The sequence below is a fragment of the Salminus brasiliensis genome, chromosome 12, assembly GCF_030463535.1.
Source record: "Salminus brasiliensis chromosome 12, fSalBra1.hap2, whole genome shotgun sequence".
Lineage (NCBI taxonomy): Eukaryota > Metazoa > Chordata > Actinopteri > Characiformes > Bryconidae > Salminus > Salminus brasiliensis.
Window position 1 is genome coordinate 9,808,812 of NC_132889.1, and position 25,042 is coordinate 9,833,853.

At 37.0% G+C, this 25,042-nt stretch overlaps 1 protein-coding gene across 3 annotated transcripts; it reads right to left on the minus strand.

Annotated features, from left to right (window-relative positions):
* Positions 1-232: 232 nt before the first annotated feature.
* On the minus strand, positions 233-25,017 carry cenpx (centromere protein X). 3 transcript variants are annotated; one of them, XM_072694367.1, is made up of 5 exons: positions 24,866-25,017; positions 24,682-24,733; positions 24,499-24,552; positions 24,196-24,284; positions 233-2,956 (listed from the first exon to the last, which is right to left on the minus strand). In XM_072694367.1, exons 1-5 carry the CDS (start codon positions 24,899-24,901, stop codon positions 2,942-2,944), a joined length of 246 nt encoding a protein of 81 aa, XP_072550468.1. In that variant the 5' UTR covers positions 24,902-25,017; the 3' UTR covers positions 233-2,941. The 3 variants fall into 3 exon arrangements, with proteins under 3 accessions (XP_072550468.1, XP_072550465.1, XP_072550466.1); XM_072694364.1 differs by lacking the exon at positions 233-2,956 and adding an exon at positions 9,060-9,170; XM_072694365.1 differs by lacking the exon at positions 233-2,956 and adding an exon at positions 22,144-22,950.
* Positions 25,018-25,042: the final 25 nt, after the last annotated feature.

Consider the following 25,042-nt stretch of genomic DNA (forward strand, 5'->3'; position numbering starts at 1 on the left):
AGCCTTTCATTAACATCAGAGCGGAAAAAGATGACAATTAGATGCCATACTGGTATTTTCTATACATTTTTTTGGGGGACACAAAGTATATATATATATACACAGTACTGTCACACAGTATATATATATATATATATATATATATATATATATATATATATATATATATATTTTTTTTTTTTTTTTTTTTTTTTTTTATTACAATATTTTAATAGGAAAGGAAGTGGTGCAAACACATATGATGATGACACGTGACAATGGGTGTGTCAATGTCTGTAGTGATACCATGTTGGCTCAACTTTGCCAACTTCATATTCATGTTTTTGTCTTTCACAATACATTTTATCATCAAATTAGACTGTCATAATGCTGTATATGTCGTGTCTTGATTGGGAGACTGCCATTGGCAATATTTAATGCTGATCCTTTTGTTGTTTTTAAGTCCTCAGGGAGTAGAGTTAAGTAATTTAGTAATGACCATATATGCATTGTGTGTGTGATGCTGACAGTGTTCTAAAACACAGTAAATACATTTCCCTACATTTCCCTGTACCACAATGTAAAAATAGAAACCACATATTAAATAAGATTTGTCTTTGGTGCTGTCTTGTATCTGGAAGCTTAAAATGTAAAAAGGTATTAATCCACTGCTTAAATTCTACAAGAAAGAATAACTAAATTTTCAATGGGCAATCTTTTTTGAGGAGTGCAAGCGTTTAACATGTGACTTGGTATTTAGTGGTCTGTTTGGAGAAGTCTCTGAAGGTTGTTCTCAGAACAGACAGAATGTCTTCTCTATGATCATCACAGGCAGGAAGAGGGTGGGAACAACACAGTGCAGGGGAAACACACTCTAAATGCTAAATGTAAGCTACAAGTGAATCAATGGCATTCTTTATAACAGACAATGAAGACAATGAATACAGTTCTATCAGGGTTATATATTTTGGGGAATAAAAGGGTAGCACTGTTCCTTAATTAAAACTTGGGTTTCTTTGGAATTAAAATGGACAAAAGCCAGCGTGGTGTAAATATGTTTGTTTTGTATGTCTGTTCAGGCTGTGGTGAGGGATGAAAGGATGATGCCCAGCCCAAGACCTCCTGAAAAATGTTTACCACATATAAAGTGAAGAAAACACCTCTTCCTTCGTGGAGTCCTGCTCTCAAACCAAGCACTTTATTCTTTAATTTACACAAACCACGCATGCCATCTGCAATTTTACAGTGGCAGCACTCTTCTTTGAGGTAATGACAGTAAGTTTAGCTGCAGAACAGGCTTATTAGCAAAGCATTATCAAGCAAGTACAGTAGAGAAGAAGTGACTTAGACAACAAACAGTCTAAATAATTTAGTATACAGACTTTCCTGTGTTTTAAGTCAACACTGATGTTTGCCGTGTATATGTCAACACTTTTGTCAGCCCATTCAAGATTTTAGTAAACAAGCTCTGAACCTTAGTCTCTCTGGTTAATTCTTTAGTCTCTTTTTATGTCTCTTTATTTGTCAACGGCACCTAACTTCTGCTGGAGTAAACGGCAGTTGTAGTGATGTATTCCACAGTGAAAATCTGATGCCAGTAGCTAAGACTAGGGGACTGCAAGGCATTAACTGTGGTTCCGTGGTTTCTCCCTCAAAGTAAAGCTTCAGGGCAGCTTTCTGAGATCAATCACAAAGTGTGTGCTGTTTCCAGGGGTACGTTTGAAATGACAATGATACGCTGATGTCAAAACCTGATGTTTAGTTTGGAAAATGGAGCTGAAAAATAATAATACAATGCATCATTTAACATTACAGAAACGACTGAGTCAATTTAAATCTTCCGAAGCCATATAGATAGCTCAATATAGTCTGTTTAGTTTGAATGGATAAAAGAGGGGTTGGTTTGTCCACTGAATACAGAGCAAAAACACTTCATAAGACAGGGTTTTAAAATTGCCAATATAACATGTCAACGTGTATACTTGATTACTTTTTTATAAAGATATGGTACAAGCATATATGCAATAAATGTAATGTAAATATATATGCTAGTACTTCAGAATTCATGATGAACACAGCAGCTGCATTGAGAATACACAGTACACACTAGGGTAAATACAGAGTAAATGTCAACACATGCTAAATGAATGAAGTCAAACCAATTTATTTATAAATGTCTTACTTAAAGTTTAGTAAATGACATTGCATTAGCAGCTAGTATTATGTAAAATTGCATCCCTAGCTACCATAAATAGGTTAGAGTCTAAAGATAGCCTTGAGCTAAAATACTGCCAGAACAAGCCAGTGCTGATTCTTAGTAATAAAGATACACAATATAGAGGTGAGACTTTCAAGAAGCACTAGATTTAGAGGTTTTTGGCTTATCAAAGTGCTTTGTTAATACACTACCTACATATGACTTATTAGTAACATTACATTATTATCATATGTACATAACTGTAATGGAAATGTATAACAACTGAATACTAGATCTATTTATTAACATCCATTTGATAATTATGAAGTAAAAGCTTATTTGTAGGTTATGAATTGTTGTTATTATATGTTAAATGTGAATACATAATTTGTACATTATTATTTAATTATGAATAAACAACTTATTAATAATGTTAGCTTATAAAACATTTATAAGTGTTACCGGCTGGAGTCCAAAGATGTCTTTGAGGTAAGATACTGACAGATATTAGAGTAATACTGATGCAAATAAGACAAATGAGGGAATATCTAGTGCATTTTAGGCTTTGTAGAAGCCTAAAGAGAAAAGAAATATGTATAAGCCAGTCAAGTTTGCAACGTTAAGAACAGTAACTAATTACTTATTACTGCTGAAGAGTGATCAGGTTGTTCACGAAAGAGATGGCAATATCATTGTAAGTACCTGTAGTTCCTATGATGTTCAGCAGCAGTCTTTTTGGGTTCAGCTTCAGGTGGTGGGCTGCTGTCAATGAGGAGATTCCTGAGAAAGGATGAGTTGAGTGTTACCAGTATGGCAGTAGTAGAAGTCATGACAGTTTATTAAGTCACCAAGAGAGCTAATACAGATACAGATTGACTGTTGCAGCATGGGGCTTTTCAACTGCCATAAAGACAGTTTCAGTAGAAGTTCTGGTTTAAAGCCAGAGATATTGAAAAGCATGTCTAACAAGAAAGAGTAACATTTTAACACCAAAAGCAAATTTATTCATTTACTTTAAGGTGCACACATTGCTTACACAAGTGTTTGATTGCACACGCATATCTTATGTATAATGTTTATATATACAGCATTCCCAATTAGAATGAAGCAGCTGCACATGAGTCTAAGGTTATCAATACCAAGTGTTGTCTGGAGGGCTAAAAATCTCAGTGGTATTGGGCTGTGAAGCAGCGGAGCTGCTTCTCTGAAATGATAGAGACCAATGAACACCTTGGCGTACCTGAGTTGGAATACTTTTTGTGATCCACAACTAATCATCAAACATAAGAAAGCTAAATTATTTATTCAGAAGATCTTTTATTATATATATAGATATTTAGATCTTTTTAGTATATCCAAATTATATCAGTACACCAGTACAAAAAAAAAACCCTTATGGTGGTACAATGACTTTTATCAATAATTTATAATAGTTCTGACAAGAGGAGGATGAGTCCCCCTTGGTGAGCCTTGGTTCATCCCAAGGTTTCTTCCTCCAGTTCTGAGAGAGTGTTTCCTTGACACTGTTGCCTTTGGCTTGCTTAAATTGAATTGTATGAAAATGCTTATTTTTTTTCCCAGTGGTCTATAGCCCGCTTCTGAAGTTCCTACATTCCTCAAGGTTTAAACTCCAAACCACAATCTAACACATTAAGCCAATCAAGAACATTTAAAGTGAGTATGCCAAGTTTGGACTGGTGTACTGAGTTCGCGAAAGAGATGGCATTATCATTGTGAGTACCTGTAGTTTCTATAATGTTCAGCAGCACAGTCTTTTTGGGTTCAGCTTCAGGTGGTCGGCTGCTGTCTATGAGGAGATTCTATGATGGGATTCAGTGGTGGCTCAGCGGTTAGAGCGCCGGGCTATCGATAACAGGGTTGTGGGTTCGATTCCCGGGCTCGGCAAGCTGCCGCTGTTGGGCCCTTGAGCAAGGCCCTTTACCCTCTCTGCTCTCTGGGCACTGGAGTTGGCTGCCCAGTGCTCTGGGTGTGTGTGTACTCACTGCCCCTAGATCAGTGTGTGTTCACTTCCACAGATGGGTTAAATGCAGAGGACACATTTCGCTGTGCAGTGTACAGTGACAAATATGTACACCTTTACCTTTACCTTTTACTTGGCGAGTTTGATTCGGCAAGTGCCAATTCCACACAAGTGACATCAAGTCATGCCCTGATACATCCTCAGTAACGGGCGGAAGAACACATCTGGGCATTTGGACTGTACTTGGCTATATGTAAACCTTTGAATGGACCAGAACTTCGTTGGGAACAACGGATGATGTTTCACAAGTCCACAGGAGACAAGTACAGACAAGAACACAGATATATAAGAGGGGTTGGAGACTAGTGGCTCAAGCATTTACCCCACAATCATGCCATCATGTGCTTGAACTCCTGTGAAGACATCTACAATTGTGTAGTACAAGAAAAACACATAGGGCATTTTATGAAGGAAAGATTCCCCGGCTAGTGGAGTAACTAGGTGAAAATTAAAATATGATATTAAATATTATATTATAATATTATAATCTGTAGTATTAGAAGTTAATAAACTAAGCTAAGAAGGTTGAGTTAGATCAACTTGGATAACAGTACTTTCAGCTGTCTGTTTATTACAAATATGTTTTGGCAAACCACCTCTCCAACAAATAATAATAATAGTAATCATTTCCCCCCCTACTACTTTGTATTTTGGTCTTGAAGGATTCTATACAATGAAAATCTCATATATAAACCAAGCAATATCATTTGTTATTATATTAAAACAAAATAAGCACCAATACCGTATTTGCGGTATTGCTATATGTTTTTTTATATACACTTTTGCATATAGAAAATGATCCGTTTCATCATACATAGCCACACATTCGCAGTGTAACTGAATACAGACAGCACATGTGTTGAACCAATAAGTTTTTAAAAATAAGTTGTGTATGAGGTTTTTCAAGCATGCAAAAACTCAAAGGAATCTTCATCTATAATGGGATGACTGTTTGAACTGGGTATTATTGTAACTGTAGACTTTAACTGTATTTATTCCATTATGCTCTAATTACTTCACTAATTCACTAGTCTGGCACAGTTGTCATTTAAATAAAAACGCATGAAACTTACTTTGTAGATGAAAACAAATACATTTCTAAAGAACATTTTTAAATGTGCCAAACTCTTATTCAACTATACTCTTTTAAATGTCCCCCCTCTTAAATCACAGATTGGGCCAGTATCACAAGATAAACACTACAATGGTGTCCATGGTGTATGTATTTAATTTCAGACCTTTTTTTTTGGGGGGGGGGGGGGGGGGGGGCTCAAAGGGACAGTAGAATGCCAATTCCCAATGACCTCATCTGTGTTTGATTTTGACTCAAGTTTGAAGCTGGCACATGTAGTTAATCTTGAGAGCTTTGATCAACTTAGCCAAGAATAGACCTTGCTTATCTTGTTTGTCTGATGACAGTCCCCATAATCTCTTGGGAAGCCTTGATGTTGGGTAGATAGCTGGAGGACAAAAGTGAACTAGGTGAAAGGAAGACATTCGCAGATGTGAGTTACGTGGAGCCCTGACCCTTTCTTCCCCACTGAATCTTTTCAGCTGGAGTTCAGCTGGCCCTATCAAATGGTTACTCTGTTTAAAGTACATGCCTTCACAATACAAGAAATGTTTATTTTCTCTTCAAAATGTAAAATCTGCTGTAAACTGCACAATTATTTTTTTGTAAATTTTTTTTACATTGTGTAATCATTTTATAGTGAACAAGCCAACAGAAATTGACCACAATTACAAGCATATCATATAAACATACATTAGTTAAGAACAATGCGTCTTGTTCAACAACCGTTCATAAAATCCACGTATGCATCTTTCACAATTATCAAGGTTTTCTTATTAGGGATTAGTTCAATCAGGCTTCGCAAAACTGTTCAACTGATCTGTAAGGTTGCACAGGAATCGGGCGTGAATAGCCACAGCCACATATTAGATTGGGCTTTGACTCTCCAGAACATTCACCTTGTTGTTATATTTAAATGATTTATGTGTAGCTTTTGCTGTATGCTTTGGGTCATGGTGGCTTTAGGGTCAGTGGTTTGAGCTTCGGGCTATTGATGACAGGGTTGTGGGTTTGATACACGGGCTCTGCAAGCTGCTACTGCGAGTGCCACAGCAATGATTGCCCATCGCTTCAGGCACGTGCGCTCATGGTCACTGTGTGTGTTTCACTAGTACGTACATGTGTGTTCACTGCATGGATTGGTTAAAGGCAGAATAATGGGCCCAACCAGTTATTAGGTTTAGGGGACAATAACGTTTTCACACAGGGCCAAGTAGGTTTGGATTTTTTGTTTCCCCCTAATATTTTTTTGATGATCTGAAACATGGGAAACAGTGTAAAAACTGTTAACACTGGCTTGTCCCTCTTTAAAAACAACACCACCTCTCTTCTCCACAATATTACAAAGAAGAAGCGACTTGTTTTACAAGTGGAGGTTTTCTGAAACCACACCTTTTGATGTGGGCTTCCCTTAATCGCACAATATGCCCTCTAAACATGAACTGAATTAATGTTCTCCCCGTGGCTTTCAGAAATGTTCCTGTGTCTGCTTTTGAACGTTGTTGTGCAGTCTTAATATAGAGCAAAGGACAAGACAATGAGGGAGACTCAAATGAAGTTATTTTGATTGCATGCATTTACCACTGCTACAAAGGGACACAGAACCTCTAATCCGGGATGGGCTGCATGTGCTTTGTTGTCTTAATATCTCTCTTCCTCTCTGTTTGCAGCACTGCTTTATAGGCACTGTTTTAGTATTAAACCAGGGCCTTGGAAAGAAGCCATTAAGACTGAAATGTTGTGCTCTTTGAGGTTTGGCCTGTTAATTATAAGCCGGAGCCGGATAGAGGAGCGTCTCTGTCGTCAGACTGAATAGAGGGCTTACACTGCACTGGCTGCGGAGCTGCGGAACTGGCCAACATCACAATCGGCAACTAGCTTCACAGGCAGACAGCAGGCAGTCAATCTGGAGCCAGCATCCAAGTCGGCAGCCGGTCTAACAGGTGGACAGCAGACAGGCGTTAGAGGTAGTGTTTCAACTCATAAAACAGATGTGTTCAGATTCTGAAAGCTGGGTTGAGCCACGTTTAAAGCTGTGAAGTACTCTGTATGGACCAAATCAGAACGTTTGACCATACAGGTTGGCATAGTGTGTGTGGGTCTGAGAAAGGACGCTCTGGTTGTTCCCTCTCTCGTTATCCTCTCTCTATTGTTCTCTCTCTCTCTGCAGAGACAGACAGTGACTTTCAGTACTTGAATATATGTTATTTGCAGTTGCAAGTTTTCTCTGTGGCAAAGCACACTTGAAACTTTTTTTTTTTGTTGCAATTATCAAACAATACATGTTCACAACTGCAAGCTCACACTTAGTTTAATACAGCATAACTTACTGTACTACAAGACACTGTAGACAGATACAGGCTGGTTAATTGAGGCTTTAGTATAAAAAGTATAAAAGATATAATACAAAAAAGATTAAGTAAAGATTTCTTCATAAACTGTTTTATAAGTATCCACTGGTTTTTATAAGTACTCACTGTTTTCAAAGCTAGTGATCACATTAATACAACATTCAAAAAAAACTAAATGCACTTGCAACATACCTGCACACAGACAGTAAATATGTTTTCTGCTGCTGCAAGTTTTCTCTACAAAGGATGAAATATATAGCAATGAATAACAGCAGTTACATGTGTCTTACGTGCTAGCTATAAAGCCCAGAAATAGCAGCAGAAACTGCTAGCATAGGTCAGAGGAAAAAAAAAAAGAAGGATTAATTTATTTCTATATTGTTCATGTTTTTTTTTGCTCACAAACAACTTTAATATTACTCTCAGGCTTCATACATAATCCTGTTAAATCTATACAACATTAACTGCATTATTCACATGGAACGAAGTTTGGTGATATTTGTGACGTATTGATTTGCAATGAATTGTTAATAACCAAAGAATATATATAATAAAGATCTCATAATGTTGTTTGACAACAATTGCCTACTGGTAAACTACATTACAAAGAATCCCTCATTGCAATTATTATTAATAAATATAAAAACATTGTAAATGTAAATATTTTGTCCTCATTTTAAAAAACCTGCTTGGCGGTATATTTTATAGTCCAGGTTGAGATGTAAAAGAGTATCTATTCAGAATATAAACTAGAGTTAAAATTTTTACACTTTTGGAAAACTAAGAAGAGTACTTACTCACTAAAACCAGTCCAGGTACTGATTGTCCTGATGAATAATCAGCTAATTGTTTTGTTATCTTTTGCTGTACTGCTGGTTGACTGTTGCAACTGTTTCTATATCCAGGGTTTATAGTATTCACATTTAGGCGACAACACAAAACATGAAGGACATGTGTCCGCAACATGCATTTTGTGTCCGTTTGTCTGCATTTTTTTATATGACTGAACAGTCTGTAATTTCTTTTAGTTGTTCCTAAACAGAACTAGGCTGATTACAAATCTCATAAATAACCCTGTTATTTTTTTCCTTTCTCTGTGTTTTGAATGTGTTGACCTGTTGATATAACTTGACTATTCTTACTTATGTTTCAGTTAATGAAGCAAACTTTGACTCATCTTTCCACTTTTCAGATTTTAGCAGTTACACAACCGAACTGGAAGCTGTGGCAAAATTACCCAACAATAAGAATTATGATATCTAATTTGATATTGAACCATACTGTCTTCAGACCCTTTTATTCCTCTGGGCCTCCCTCTTTTACTGAAGTTTTGTCATAAATATCTAGCAGTCTCATTGAGATTTTTTTTATTTATGAGCTCCGATGAGGCAAAATTGTGACAAAATTCACTTACTTTCATTTATATCCAACAATCCTTTGATGTTGTTGCCTGGGTGCTTGTGGACAAAAGAGCTTCCATCAGCTGAACTTAAGAACAGGGGGTGGTTGCCAAGAGAAAGAAAGGACACACTGTGGATAAAGAATCAAAGTGATAGCTATGGACTTTGAGGGCAGAGGACTGCATGTGAGACCGTGAATTAAGTGGCCCATCTTCAATTTGGCATGGAACACTCATGATGTAATTGTTCATTTACATTATTTGCTTACTACTCGTCATTGTATGTGCTAGCAAAAGTCCATATGTGTTAATATGTGTGGGCATACATACATAAAACAGGGCTTGAGCTACTGATTTGCAAGGCTCTGGAATACTCACTATAAAACATGTTTTATTGTTCAATGGTTTTGACCCCTCTCATAGTATGTGTCTTTTTGTTGGCTTCTTTTATGTGTGCCCCTTACACAGATGCCACCACAGCCCCTCACAACCCCACCAAAGGACAAAACCCAAATGCCCATCAAAAGTCAGCAGGACAACTGATTTTAGGGGGCTCCCTTTGGGCAAACCAGCATAGCAATACTCCTTTAGTGAAAACCTTATTACACCTGATAAAAACAGTTTTACAGTGTTTGGTGTGATGTTTTTCCTACCATTTTTTTTTCATTGTGTTTAGCAAGGAAATAATATTAATGAAAGCAGATGTAAGGCTTAAAAAGGGCAGAAATTCAAAAGTAGTACTTCAAACACTGGCTGAAATAATACAAGAAAGTCTTAGAGAAAGATGTTATTGTGTTTGACTATCTCTATCATTACCACATTTTAGGTTTTCCCATCTCCATCTTCAGGTCTATATCCACACAGGACTGACTTAAGTAGTTTACTCAGCTGGAGGTGGACAGACCCAGTATCCCTTCTGAATATCAGGGATACAATGACAAGTAGTGCTTCTCAGATGGGTTTATTTTCATATAGTTTGAAAGACATTAGTCTTTCATTTTAAACTGCAGCTATATTTCCACAAATCAGGAGAGATGAAAAAACGATATACAGTAACCACTGTCAGCAAAATACTAAAGTATCTCAGAAGTGGTGTGCATGTTCTCTTTATACACCTTGCTCAGCAACACTAGACCATAACAATTTTCATTCATTAAAATAAATCACTTTACTTATGACTATTTGCAGCTTTTAGGCACCTACTAGTGCTAGTGTAAAGCCAGTACTAGTGTAAAGCCAGTCTTTTGATATGCTTGACCATATCAGGAAGAGATTCTGTCTGTCACTGATCTCACAGAACTCCACTACTTATCAAAGTACAAACATTGCTACTGGTGCAGACATTTTTGCTGTGAGATTTTTGCATTTGATCTGTTTCCAAATGCTATTTTGGATTTTCAAGCCCTACCTCCTAAAATTAGCATATCATTTGGATTGTAAACCATGGCACAACCCAAAATCTCTCTATTTTCTATAGCCTATATCACCCCCATGAATACTATTTATGCTATATAAATAAGTGGCATCACAAAGATGACAAGACCATTGGTAATCTTACTTAACACAAAAAAATAGGCAGATCTCAGAAGGATTTCTATTAGCATGTTTTTAGCATTTGTATACCTACTTTGTACAAACTATTTGTAATGAACAACACTAACATAACCTTCACCCACCCAGGCTTCTGGTGCCCACCCTCATGCTTCAAGAACATTTGGTTTTTAGCTTGTGTGTTCTGTAAGTGACTGTGTAATCTGACCTCTCAATTGAAGGCTTCACAAATTTACCTTTTTTTTCACCAGTTTTCAAACTTTTGCTGTATATACAGCCATCATCCTTATGTCACTATAGTTTATTTTACAGTACCTTCTGTACTCTATTAATATGGAATGTTTAGAAAAGGGGACAACCATGCATCCGGCTCTAGTATCCGGCTCTAGTATCTAGTATCCCCCGGGGCTAAATGCAGTCTGAGGTAAGCTACTGCTGTGGACACTGATCATAAAGGACTATAAGGTGTCTAGCTGTGCTAACTCAACATTTAAACAGGATATGTAACGTTATTTAGAGCTTTTTAGAAAAGTGTTTCTCAATCCTGGTCCTGAAGGCACACTGCCCTTAACATTTTAGTGGACTCCCTCCTTTAACATACCCCTGACAGGCCTTGTTAATGAGCTGAGTTAATGATCAGGTGTGTTGGAAAAGCACTAAAATGTGCAGGGTAGGGTGTCTCCAAGACCAGGGTTGAGCAACACTGATTTCGAGCATGGCTTCCCACATAACACAAAATGATTAGAGTGTTGTGGTGTACCACATCCACAAAAGAAAAGAGGACCTCATCAACATCCATTCAACCGTCCATACGTCTTATCAGGTTGAGTGAACACAACAAGTACACAACAAGCATTATTACCACTATTAACTATCATTACTCTCATTACACTTACCATTACTGCCATGACTATATTTAGTTACACTTCACCATGAACATTATATTATGATTATGAAAATGTTGCAGACCTGAGCAGTACAACAGTATAGGTGGTTTGGTAATTTATCAATAATTTATAAATAGTTCTGACCAGAGGAGGATAGGTCCCCCTTGTGAGTCTTGGTTCCTCCAAAGGTTTCTTCCTCCAGCTCTGAGGGAGTTTTTCTTTGCCACTGTCGCCGTTGGTTTGCTCACTGGGGGTGTTAGATTTTTCATGTCTTTTTATGTTATTTGTTTTTCTATATTTTCTGTCTTTTATTAATTACTGATTGTGTAAAGCTGCTTTGTGACAACAGCTGAAAAAGCACTATAAAAAATAAATTTGACTTGACTTCTGGTAGACCTTCTGGTACAATGTTAGCTTAAAAGCTAATTTAGCCAACAGCCTTACTCATGTCCGCACCAGAGCCGCATAACCGAGCCATTTCACTGGAGAAGGGTGTTCTGGCATTGGTTTCTCCTCTACAAAATGACAAGAGCAGACCTATGGATGTTTGGGTGGATGTTTTAGATTTCAACAGCACCTGCAACCACAGATGCAGGGCCTCTTCTGTAGAAGGCATTGAATAGTTATAGGGCGTCCCACATGACTCTGACTTATTTGTGTTGTGTTCATAACGCTGTTGTTCAAGCAAAAGTCCCCTCTTATTCCCATTATTGTGACACCCTCTGACAGAGAATGTTATACTATTCATTTTGTATGTTTATCATCACATTGTAATCTAGAACAGTAGATCAGCTGGTCACACCGGTAATTCAAACGAAAATTGCAAAAAATTAAAAGAATATAAATCTTAAAAACCCTAAATATGCAGTACCTGCTTTTATGTTTATACATTAGACTTCATCCTTCCAGATTACCACTGTATGATGGCGAACATTTCTGTTTCTACCTATGATTAAACTGGACTTTGGGCAAACAATATGCGACACACAACAATATGCTACATTTATCACATGACATTCAGCGCATATAAAAACACAAACAAGTATATATACCAAACATTATTTCTTGCTGACAAAAGAACAAGTATGCATTGTCTTCATGCATTTCAATTGCCAAATAATCATTAGTAATTGACTGAGAAGTGAAGTTTTATTTTCCTGTATTCATAGAGTAACATATCCAAAGATTCTATGGCTAGCACAGACTGAAGTGTATCTGACAAACATTTCACCAAACATATTTTCACAATCTTTTGACATCTGTGCTAATGTACAGTTTTTTTGCAATCAGCTAATTACCATATCATCAGTTACCATATGGTTTTCTCCTACATTTCACCTAATTCTGCCAATGTGCCACATTTGTATCATTTATCTATATCAACTGCATTTAGGTAAACTTCTTACACTCTGCCAGAAAATCTTCAGACAATTCATGCACTGACTGCAGTTTGTTTCTCATAGCACCACCTGCTGGAGAAAGTCTGCTGGAAAATAATGCAAGCTTAGGTTATATTTGAAGCCTATTACTAGTTAAGCTGCTACAGCTATGGCCTTTTGTTTACTATGTGTGTGCAAATTTACTAAATCATTATAAAAACACTTTATGCAGATTGAATATTGAATAATTACACTTCACAGAAACAATGGCTGTAAACATCCTGATAATTCCAAAAGCTCCCTTGTTTTACATGGCTTAGGATGGGGCAATAGTATATTTCTGGAGTTTATGAACTTAAAAACCAAGTTTGTGCTTACATTCTGAAAATACAACTTTTGATACAATAAATCACACTAATCTCCCAATAAGATTAGAAAATATAGTTTACATCAAAGAATAGCCCCATTGTAGTTCATTCTACCTAACCATAAGTTATGCAAATTATGTATCTTCCAATTATACAAAAAGTAAAATATGGAATGCTTGCAAGGTTCTATTTTAAGGTCATTATTATTCACATTATACACACTGCCACTGGGCAAAGTTATAAGCAAATACTGTATTAATTTCCACTGTTATGCAGACAACCTACAGATGTACATATTAGCAGAACAAGATGCTAAACTATGTAAAATATACGCCATGCTGGATGTTCCTCCATCTCAACAGTGACAAAACAGAAGTTCTCCTTCTGAGACGAAAAGTTAAAAGAAATAACATCAGACTTAATGTTAAATTTAGCTGATTTCGTGTTATACATGGTTCAGCAGCAATCTTATAAAATATAAAAATATTTTACTGACACATCAACTTATAAAATATTTAAAAAACACAACAAAGTGTCAAAACTTCCACCCAACTCACAAAGGGCAATGCAAATTACAAACTCTATTGCAACTTTTATTGCCAGGAGTTTGCATTCATATACAGTCTTTGAGAATCAAAGCTTTTGCGTTACGCTGTGTACTCTTCAGCTAAGATAGCCAGCTCACAGACTCTACACAGAGACCAAACCGAAGTCATAGAATGACTAAAGAAAACAGGTAGTATAATTAACATGATGCATTGGCAATCCTTTGCCACATAATTATATGTCAACATAACAGTTAATTTATCACATATGAGTGGCAGTTAACTGCCACTTAAAGCGATGGCTGAGCTATTAAAGAATGTAGCAGAGGCAGTTCACAAAGAAAGATTTAGTTGTAGTTACTGATAACACACCCAACATGGTTGTTGCTGCTGAACTGGGTAAATCCCTACATGAAATGTTATGCCCACACACTAAACATATTCTCTCAGCCAGCATTCAAGTTGCCCACAGTGTAAGGAGGGTATTTTTTCTACCACAGCCCCACTGCAAAACCTTCCAGTTGACCATGTTGCTTAAAGTAATACAGACTACATAAAGTGAACTCTTGTAAACTCTTTCCTTCACTTCCTCTGGTCCATGTTGAGTGTGATACACACCATGTCACCAAACAGCACAGTGACTACCTGTAGCCCTATATATAGGCCCACTGACTGATTACAAGATTGTGGACACCTGTGATGTTAATTAACGGACAGCTTGATTTAACATGTCCCTTGGTTCACATTATTTTCAGGGGTGCCATCATTTGTTTAATAAATTTACTTTTACTTATTATGGATTGTGTGCTGCTTTGTGTAAATTTGATTTGAATTGATGATGTCAGTAAGAATCTCTGCCCGCTGATGAATAAACTGCTGCATAATGTTGCTTTAATTAAAACATTTAGCAAATTAGCTATTGGAGCTATTAGCTACAGATGTTTCCTTACTTCTTGTAGCTAAAGGTTTACAAAATGTGAAGATAATGATCACACTTTATTAGCAAGCAATACAAAAATCCATGTAAATTTCAAAGGGGTTACTTGATTTCAAATGCAGTACTGACAATGGGTTCTTTGACTTGGTAGAGGAACCTTTTTTCGCCCAATATACACCAGTCATTTCAGAATATATTATGACCACCCCTGGTTTGGAATGAACTCAGCCCATTATATCAGCTCCACCTTCCACATAGGAGCACTTTTCTATAAATACAGAGTGTAGTCCATATGTTTCTCTGCATACTTTGTTAGCCTCATTTCACCTTGGCCTCTTTTCCTCTGCAGGGGCAAATCGTTACTAAGGATGCTCGTACGGACACAGGTTTTTTTTAAAGTTTTTTTTTGTACTTGTCGCCACACTAATTATCAGTGCACTTGAACAGAGCACCTAAAAAATGGAACACCTATTCTTGTACTAGATACAGTCTCTGACATTTCTGACATGTATGCAGAGAAACTACAGAGGTGGACTACAGTCTGTGATTAAAACTACAAAGTGCTGATAAAATGGGTCGAGTTCATTCCAAACCAAGGGATATAATAATATTTTAACAACATCTACAAAAGTTTTCTACCAATCCAAAGGCTCTTTAACATAGTTAATACTGTTATTTTTACATTGTTATTTTATTTTTTTTTACATTTGTCCCCAAAATGTACAGTAGAAGATAAAACAATGGGTATGAACCCTTTTTCATTACCCCGAAAATAATGAGTGCTGTTATTCAAATTTGTATTTTTGGACAGAATAATGACTTAAAAGGGCTTCAGGCAGCACTTGTGTATCTGGTCTTGTGCTGAGGAGCTTTCTAACGTAAGGTTCAACTGAGGTATAACACCTTACTGTGTTTGCTATGAGACCCCCAACACACCACTGAAGGCATTTCAGTCACTAGATGCTCAGTTTTAAATATCACCAGGCAAATGCCTTTCTCATGATCTGGAGCACATGACACAGTAGTGCACAGTTTCTAAGTCTGAAAGACAAGCACATATGGGGTCAGCGAAACAATGTTTTTGAAGTAACTAAAAATAGAATGCTCTGTTAACCTCCTTCCTTTAAAAGATCTGGTCAGTTTCGTTTTGGGCTAGCCATCATCCCAATTACTATGATCTTTTTGACGTCACCACAGTTTGGTACTTGGTTTTTAGACCGTGCATAAAACTAATTGAATGACCATGCTTCTAGACCTGTTATGTAAAGGGATTACCTTAATTTTATTGCAAGACCTCTTAAGAGAGCGCCACCAATGATTGAGAGCAAAAAAAAGACTCCAGAAATAGCCTGGGTAGAGTCTAATTGTTCATCTCTCTTGCCCTTTCCTCTTTCTTAACTGCATGCCAAGGTCGCAGACCCTGTCATCCACCTCACTTGTTCCGGAAGAGTCTTTTCCATCCCCTATGGCTTCAAGAGCGCCAGCCAATCAGCACAGCACAGCAGAAGCCTAACCTCAGCCCCAGACAAACTGCCAACCGCCAAAATTACTTAGGATTGATCTCAGCTGCCAAATGTTTTTATCAGCACAAGCATTAAGCCAGGGGCTCCCTACTGAAGATTTAGCAGTTGCAAGAGAGAGGCCCCTCAGAGGCTACATAAAGCTCTCTATGGTGTCTAACTATATGGTGTCAAACTATTTTAAGTTATTTTAACTATCTAAGTACAAATAGAAGAAAATAGTAGTAAGTTAGCTTTCATTTTACAGCATTTATCAGAGTTCCATATTAACTGATACAGAGGCAGAAAAGTGTAGTTTTGGGAGTCCTGCCCAATGACTCAATGAAAGAGCATGGTGTTCTTGCCTATGAGATATTTTCACCAAGTCTGTAGAAATAGAAGACATTATCCACAGCAGAAATTATACAAAAGGCCTTCAAATGATTAATGTTTGATCTACTAATAGTATAACTACAACAATTATTTTTCTTATTCTTACTTAATTATTGTTATTATTTTCAAACACAAACTTGCATTACAAACATTGAAAGAATAGTCTTCACTTGAGATGGGAGTAAGATTATTGTTAGTGTTGTAACCTTGTATACATTTCTCCATGAAATTCTACTATTATTGGCATTACATCAACACATTATATTGGAAGATGCAGCTGCAATGCCGCTGACATACCTGCTAGACACTAAAGTCTGGTGTTTGTGGGACAAACAAAAAAATAAATAAATACTACTACTACTACTAATAATAATAATAATCAAAAATTGTACCTAATATGCGAACACACTAGAAACCACTGCAGCTGAGAATGAGAGTTTTTGTGTGAACATTCTATGCTACATAAGCGCATATCATGGGAATTACCAAAACATCCATACCGATCATGTATTTAATATGTACATATTAACAAATGTACATAACACTTCTATTTTTGCATATGGTACATTTAAATGTTTCGGATCATCCAACTAATTACAAAGATATTACAAACTATAAGTTTGAGACTTAAAGCTTAAATGCATTTAGGGTATGCAGCAGGACAATGCTCCAAAATACACATCTTTAAATGGCTCGAAAAGAAACAAAATGAAGGCTTTTTAGTGGTCAAGTAAAGGTCACGACCTGACTCCCATTGAGATGCTATGGAAAAACCTTAAACGGCCAAAACCCTCCAAAGTTTTCATACCCCTTTTCACATTTTGTCACCTTACAGCAGCAAACTTAAATGTATTTTATTGAGATTTTAAGTTATACACCAACAAAAAAGTAGCACATAATTGTGAAGAGGAGCGAATATTTGCTAAATCTCTTCAGTTTGGGTGGACGGCCATGTCTTGGTGGGTTTGCAGTTGTAGAGTACTTTTTCCATTTTTGGATGATGGATTGAACAGTGCTCCTTTGGATGCTCAAAGCTTGGGATATGTTTTTTATAACCTAACCCTGCTCCACTTCTCCACAACTTTATCTCTGACCTGTCTGGTCAGTTCCTTGCTGTTTGTTCACAAGTGTTCTCTAACAAACCATTGAGACCTTCACAGAACGGGTGTGTTTATACTGAGGCTAAATTACTATTAACTAATTAAGTGACTTCTAAATGCAACTGATTGCACTGTATTTTATTTAGAGGTATCAGAGTAAAGGAGGCTGAATTTTTATTTGATTAAACTTTTGATGTATCATTTTCATTCCACTTCACAATTATGTGCTACTTTATGTTGATATATAACTTAATCTCAATAAAATACATTTACGTTTGTTGCTGTAAGGTGACAAAATGTGAAAAGGTTTAAGGGGTATGAATACTTTTGTACATTAGAGGGTTTTGGTCGTTTAAGGTTTTTCCATAGCATTCAGGTCAGAACTTATGCGTGTGTATTTTGGAGCATTGTCCTGCTGCATACCAGATATGCATTTGAGCTTTAAGTCTCAAACTGATGGGCAGGTATTGTCCCCTTATAGTTTGTAATCTTTTTGTAATTAGTTGGATGATCTGCAACATTTCAATGTAAAAAACATGCAAAAATAGAAGTGTTATGTACATTTGTCTACATATTAAATACATGATCGGTATGTATGTATGTTTTGGTAATTCCCATGATATGCGATTATGTAGCACAAAACAGAACTTCTGCTTTGTGTTGTTCCATCACTTAAAATCTAAAAAAAATACACTGCTAAAAAAAATAAAGGGAACACTTAAATAACACATCATCACTCAAACTTAAATCAAACTTCTGTGAAATCAAACTGTCGACTTAGGAAGCAACACTGATTGACAATCAATTTCACATGCTGTTGTGCAAATGGAATAGACAACAGGTGAAAATTATTGCCAATTAGCAAGACACACTCAATAAAGGAGTGGTTCTGCAGGTGGGGACCACAGACAACTTCTCAGTACCTATGCTTTCTGGCTGATGTTTTGATTACTTTTGAATGTTGGTGGTGCTTTCACACTTGTTGTAGCATGAGACAGACTCTACAACCCACACAAGTGACTCAGGTAGTGCAGCTCATACAGGATGGCACATCAATGCGAGCTGTGGCAAAAAGGTTTGCTGTGTCTGTCAGTCCACCAGGAGATGTGGAGGAGGCCATAGGAGGGCAACAACCCAGCAGCAGGACCGCTACCTCCGCCTTTGTGCAAGGAGAAACAGGAAGAGCACTGCCAGAGCCCTGCAAAATGACCTCCAGCAGGCCACAAATGTGCATGTGTCTGCACAAACGATTAGAAACCGACTCCATGAGAATGGTATGAGGGCCCAACGTCCACAGATGGGGGTTGTGCCCACAGCCCAACACCGTGTAGGACGCTTGGCATTTGCCAGAGAACACCAGGATTGGCAAATTTGCCACTGGCGCCCTGTGCTCTTCACAGATGAAAGCAGGTTCACACTGAGCACGTGACAGACGTGACAGAGTCTGGAGATGCCGTGGAGAGCGATTTGCTGCCTGCAACATCCTTCAGCATGACCAGTTTGGCAGTGGGTCAGTAATGGTGTGGGGTGGCATTTCTTTGGAGGGCCGCACAGCCCTCCATGTGCTCGCCAGAGGTAGCCTGACTGCCATTAGGTACCGAGATAAGATCCTCAGACCCCTTGTGAAACCATATGCTGGTGTGGTTGGCCCTGGGTTCCTCCTAATGCAGGACAATGCTAGACCTCATGTGGCTGGAGTGTGTCAGCAGTTCCTGCAAGATGAAGGCATTGAAGCTATGGACTGGCCCACCCATTCCCCAGACCTGAATCCGATTGAGCACATCTGGGACATCATGTCTCGCTCCATCAAAGTTGGATCAGCCTGTAGTGTGTTTTTCCACTTTAATTTTGTGTGACTCCAAATCCAGGCCTCCATTGGTTAATAAATTTGATTTCCATTGATGATTTGTGTGATTTTGTTGTCAGCACATTCAACTTTGTACAGAACAAAGCATTCAATGAGAATATTTCATTCATTCAGATCTAGAATGTGTCAGTGTTCCCTTTATTTTTTTGAGCAGTGTACATTCAAGTTTGTGGTTGTAAGGTACTGTATATGACTCTCACCTATGGTCAAATGTAGGGTCAGACAACTGGCTGCATGCAACAATTTTATTAAGCTGATCATTTTAGAATTAGTTGGATTTGTATCTGAATGTTTTCATCATTACTCATTTTAAGTAGGTGTCAAAAGTCTGCAATGTTACAGAGATGAATATGCACAGCTCCGGACGAGAGATATGATATAGGGTAAGTGAAGACTCAAGTTTCTACCAGCTTGGCCGGATTGTACAAGCATGCCTGTCAAATACATAATGATTGTACTTGTTTTTAAATAGTCACTTAGAATTATACTTTAATAGCACTAACACACATTTTCATACAGTTGGCATATAACAATATATGTAGTAGTTACTGAACCAAACTGGATTGCAGCACAGTACTGATACACAACATGCATAGCATTTGCACTTTGATTATTTGTACAGCTGTACAGATGTTAATTTTCTGTAAGTACATAATACTTTATATATAGATGCCTACTGAGGCTACACATGGATACACAGTATTCTTTTTGTTAAATATCTTTATTACTTTTAGAATGTTTTAACCTTAAAATTATTCTTTATATTTATTGTTTAGTGTATTTTTCTATTAGTGAAATACTTGTTAACGGTCTGTGTGTTTGTTACATCATACATGTCATGCTTCCACCAAGTAAAATTCCTTGTATGTGTAATAGAGATTCAGATTTTTGTATAAGATTACTGCTTGTAGTCTTCAACAAAACAATAAAAAAGTAACAGCTGTGTTCTAAAATAAAAGATGATTCACATATCATACCCTCTAGCCGATATTTGAGGTTACTCTGAAGAATGTAAGGTAGTTATCCTTCATTTATTGGCATTCTTTTTTGCTTGGTCATACTCTATTTTTATTAGATATTTCTTTTAGGTTTCTGGATTTCTGACACCTTACCAAAAGGAGGAATAGTTGACACACCCTAAACTTTGCCCTGTCAGTTTACCAGAGCACACCTTTTCCTATCATCCTTAATCAGCTGTAGTTTAATGAATAAATGCAAGGAACACAAGGTAACCAACTAGTACTTCTACTGAATGATCCATCTTTAAAAGCCTCTTAGTAGCCTTTAAATAGTCTCTTATGTTACACTAGTTGTGGTGATTTTAGTGGCTTTAACTTAAGTATGTTTAAAACCTTGAGGCCTTCTACACATTTTGAGCAGGGTGCAATCCATAGCTTGATAAGAGTTATTCTAAAACACTTTAATCCAATGGCAGGTGGTTATGAAAGTCCCAAATCAGTAAGTTATCTCCCTAGGACAACTGTGTAAAAGGCTAAAGTGTATTAAAACATAGCTCCTCTGGCGTTAAAGGTGATGAAAGTGCAGAGTGAAGAACAGTGGCAGTAGCATCACAATAGCAAAATGGCCATTACCTATTTACTCGGTAGTCCAACTGGTGTAGGTCAAAGATGGATGGGTGAAGGCTTGCTTTAATTTGTTCCAGGACCAGCCTCTCAAAGCACCATGATGACCAGATGTTCGTCACTGAGGCTGCCATTGACTTTTTTTGGCAGTGGAATGACTGTAGCAGATTTCCAGCAAGGTGGAAGGATGGATTTAGGGACAGACTGAACATTCCTTAAGCACACTTTTGGTCACATCATTACAGCCGACAGCTTACCTGCTCAGTCACTGCTCTGAGCATGGACCTCACGTAAGGTTCCTGCACAGTGACTATGTTGCTTTTAGAGGCTGGTGAAGGTGTTTGTATCTGCGACTTTTACCTCAACAGTGGTGGGTTGACCTTTTAGCCTGTGTGGTGTGTATGCTTAATCCAAGCACACACAAACCTTACGTCTACAGAATTGGTTTATTGAAACTAGCTGTAACACGTTTGTGTTGCAATGGCGTGCTGCCATTGAATAGCACGGGAAACACTGGTACAGTGGATCACTGCATCTCAAACAATTGGATTTCCCAAACTATATATTCAGAGTAATAGGAGTGCAAACTAATCACAACATCCCACTTTTAAAGTGTTCAGCACATTTACTATGCATAAAAGTGTTGTTTTTTTGTTTTTATTTCAATACAGGATTAAGACCTTGGAGTATTAAGCATTGAAAGACTTTACCTCATCATTCTATTTATCACACTGCTATACTTGGTGCATACACTACAGTTTAAAATGCTTGCAATCAATGTCTTCAATAATTATCATTGACAAATACACATACAAAGTCATATAATTTAATAATATTGTAATACTTTCTGATAAAAAAAAAAAGATGATCTTGCCATTCCAAAATACTTTAATAAAACATCTGAAAGCACCTGTTGGCATTTAATATATATTATTTAATTTTGTAATGTTGATAAAATAAATAAATAAAAAAAGAAACTGAAGCGACTTCAACTGTATGGTACAGAAAATTATTTATTTAGTTCCAATAACTGGTCTAAGCTGTGAAATACTGCAGTCTAGGTCAGTGTACAGAAACAGGACAACCAGGTTATAGGACAAAGGACAAAATTATTAGTGCACTAAATGAACTAATTTCATTGCTGTCACAATGTTTGTAAAAAACATTACAGAAGGAAAACAAAAATAAACCTTCAAAGAATTTTGGAGCATTTGTGTGGGTCCATGTTTAATGTGTTCAAGTTGCAAACAAAACTATTTATGATATTTTGAAATGACAGCAATGATTTCTAAATAGCCTTCAAAATTACACCCTTATCTCTATTTGCCATCCTGTTCCAGTATATCCATAATTTTCTGGGTGGCACCATCACTCACAAATAGTTAATTCGACCTTCAATATACCTCAAACTAAATAACACTGCATTAAGTGAAGAACATAGTAAACGTGGCTGGGAAGTAGTCCTTTTCCCTGACACGTATTATCTTTGGAGCTCACTGCTTCTCTTTTTACTCTAATTACTTCCAATTGCTCACATTTAACCCACTGGAAAACCACCACAGACTAAATTTGATTTAAGTCTATAGAAGTGGATCATTCAATAGAAGTACTGGTTGCACATGTGTTACTTGCATTTATCAATATGCATCTATTATTATCTATTGCTGATTGTGCATGGTCACAAAATGTAGTAGAACTGTAGTAAGATGGCTTGGTAAACTTGGTAAAAAGTCCAGGCAGCAACTGTTCATTACAACTATGGCGCCATCTACAGACTTGGTAGGGCATCAGAAATCCAGAAGCTGTAAGGAAATGTTATAAATTACAATGTGTCAAACCAGTTTAAGAATCATCTGTGAGGGGGTAAATTAAGCTCTTTCAATTGTGCACCTGTGTGTGTGAATAACCTGTTTTAATCAAGGTTTTAACAGGTGCTTTGTCCATTAAACAGTGACACAAAGCCTGGTTGATGTGCTAGTAACCTCTCCTTAGCATGGCCAACGGACACCTGTTCTACATACCATGCAGGCCAAAATACCCTTTTTCCTCTTCACATTCACCTTTTTCCAGAGACTTTAAGATACTTTGAACATATGAAAAATGGTTCTGAATGGTCCTCTGTGACAAGCTGCAGGACCTATTAGAGTGGAGCCTGTCAGTCATCTGAACTGAGGCTACAAGATAGTTTTGGGCAATTAATAGAAAATTAATCAAAACCAGTCGCCGTGCAAATTTTATTTATGGCTACTGGGTGTACTTGCTGTTTCTAGTACAATTCATATGTTTACTGAATATGGTGAAAAGTAATTAAAACAGCACAAATGATTATTATTAGTTTAATTAGTTTCTGTTTGTTTATAATTGCAACAAACTATATTTTATTAGTAATCAATGCCAACACTGTTGTCCAAGTGTCAAGGGTTTGATGACTCAACTCGGCAAGCATTACATTCTAGTAGAGTTGTAAAGTTCCTTAACACATAATAGTGAAAACGTTAGGGTTCTATATAAAGCGTTTTATAAATGGCAACCTGTGTGTGTAAATGCCTTTGATCAGGCAAAGAATCATTTAAACATCCACAGGGTCCTTTGTGTTGTCATGGTTCTAAACAGCACCATTGCTTTTACTAAAGAACACTTAAAAACAACCCCTTTGTGTGAGTAAACATACATCATCAAATATCTGTTTGATAATTTGCCCAAAACATCTAAAGCAATTATCTGCTGAAGCCAATACAATTCCAAAATTATTGTGCAGAATCAAACAGCCATAGAAACAAATTAATTGCTGGGACATTCTGATGCAGACCAACTTGCACTTGAATGAATCTTAATTATTAATTGAAAAAAATTTAAATAAAGTAAAAATTAAACTAAAAATACACCACTTACAACTACCAGGCCTTTATAAGTTATATTCCAAGTGTCAAGAGAGACAATCGACTAATCTAAGCTCTGTACACACAAATGTTTGAATGTAATGTTTGATTTCCAAGTATAACTGCAATTATTTGTCTTCAAGTTTCAACTAATTTCTACATACTCACCAACTGAGGTAGTATTTTCTCAATGTGCTCCAAATCCACACTACCACAGTCCTCATTCTCAGCCTGTTTCATCGCTCTCCGGGCTGCTTCTGAATTGTTTTTGAGAAAACATAATGTGTGTTAGTGTATGCCCTGATGAAACATGTTCACATATGAACAACCAGCGGAGTTGTAATTATTTTGAAATAAGCAATAATAAAAACCACCTGGTATGCAATAGCAGCAACTAGATGCTATAAGATGCAAAAGATACCATGTGACGTGACCTAGATTATGTAAGATACAAAAACCGGCTTAACCTACCAACAACGAAAACTTTCAGCATTTCGGTCATGAGAATGACAGCATCGTTACTAGCTGGTTGGAAACAAGAATAATCTTCGTTAGTAGGGTTAACAGTGTTGTTACGAACAGTTATTATAGAGGACACAATATAATCGTGACGAATGTGTGTCTTTTTCAAATATTTTTTTTTTATCTCAAGACCTTTGGTTTTGTCATCCTTGAAGAACAGCGTCAACAGTTTGCCCACCGTCTCCTAAAATAAGTGCATCGTTAGCACTAGCTAGCTAGCTATATCCAGCTAATTAATCAGCAAACTAGCACCAGCTAGTACGTTGCAATATTATAAATAACGGCCTAACTCAAAAACATCACCGCTTAAACTTACCTTTTTGAAGATTATTTCGGGTTGTGTACCAGCCATTATTTTGGTATAAACGCACAATTTTGCTACTTCTGTTTTACATTACATGAAATATGAGGCCAGATCTGCTACCATTGTAGAGCGTGTCGCTACTTGATTTGTGCCACCCGCCTGATTTGGACGGAGCATGCGTAAATCTTC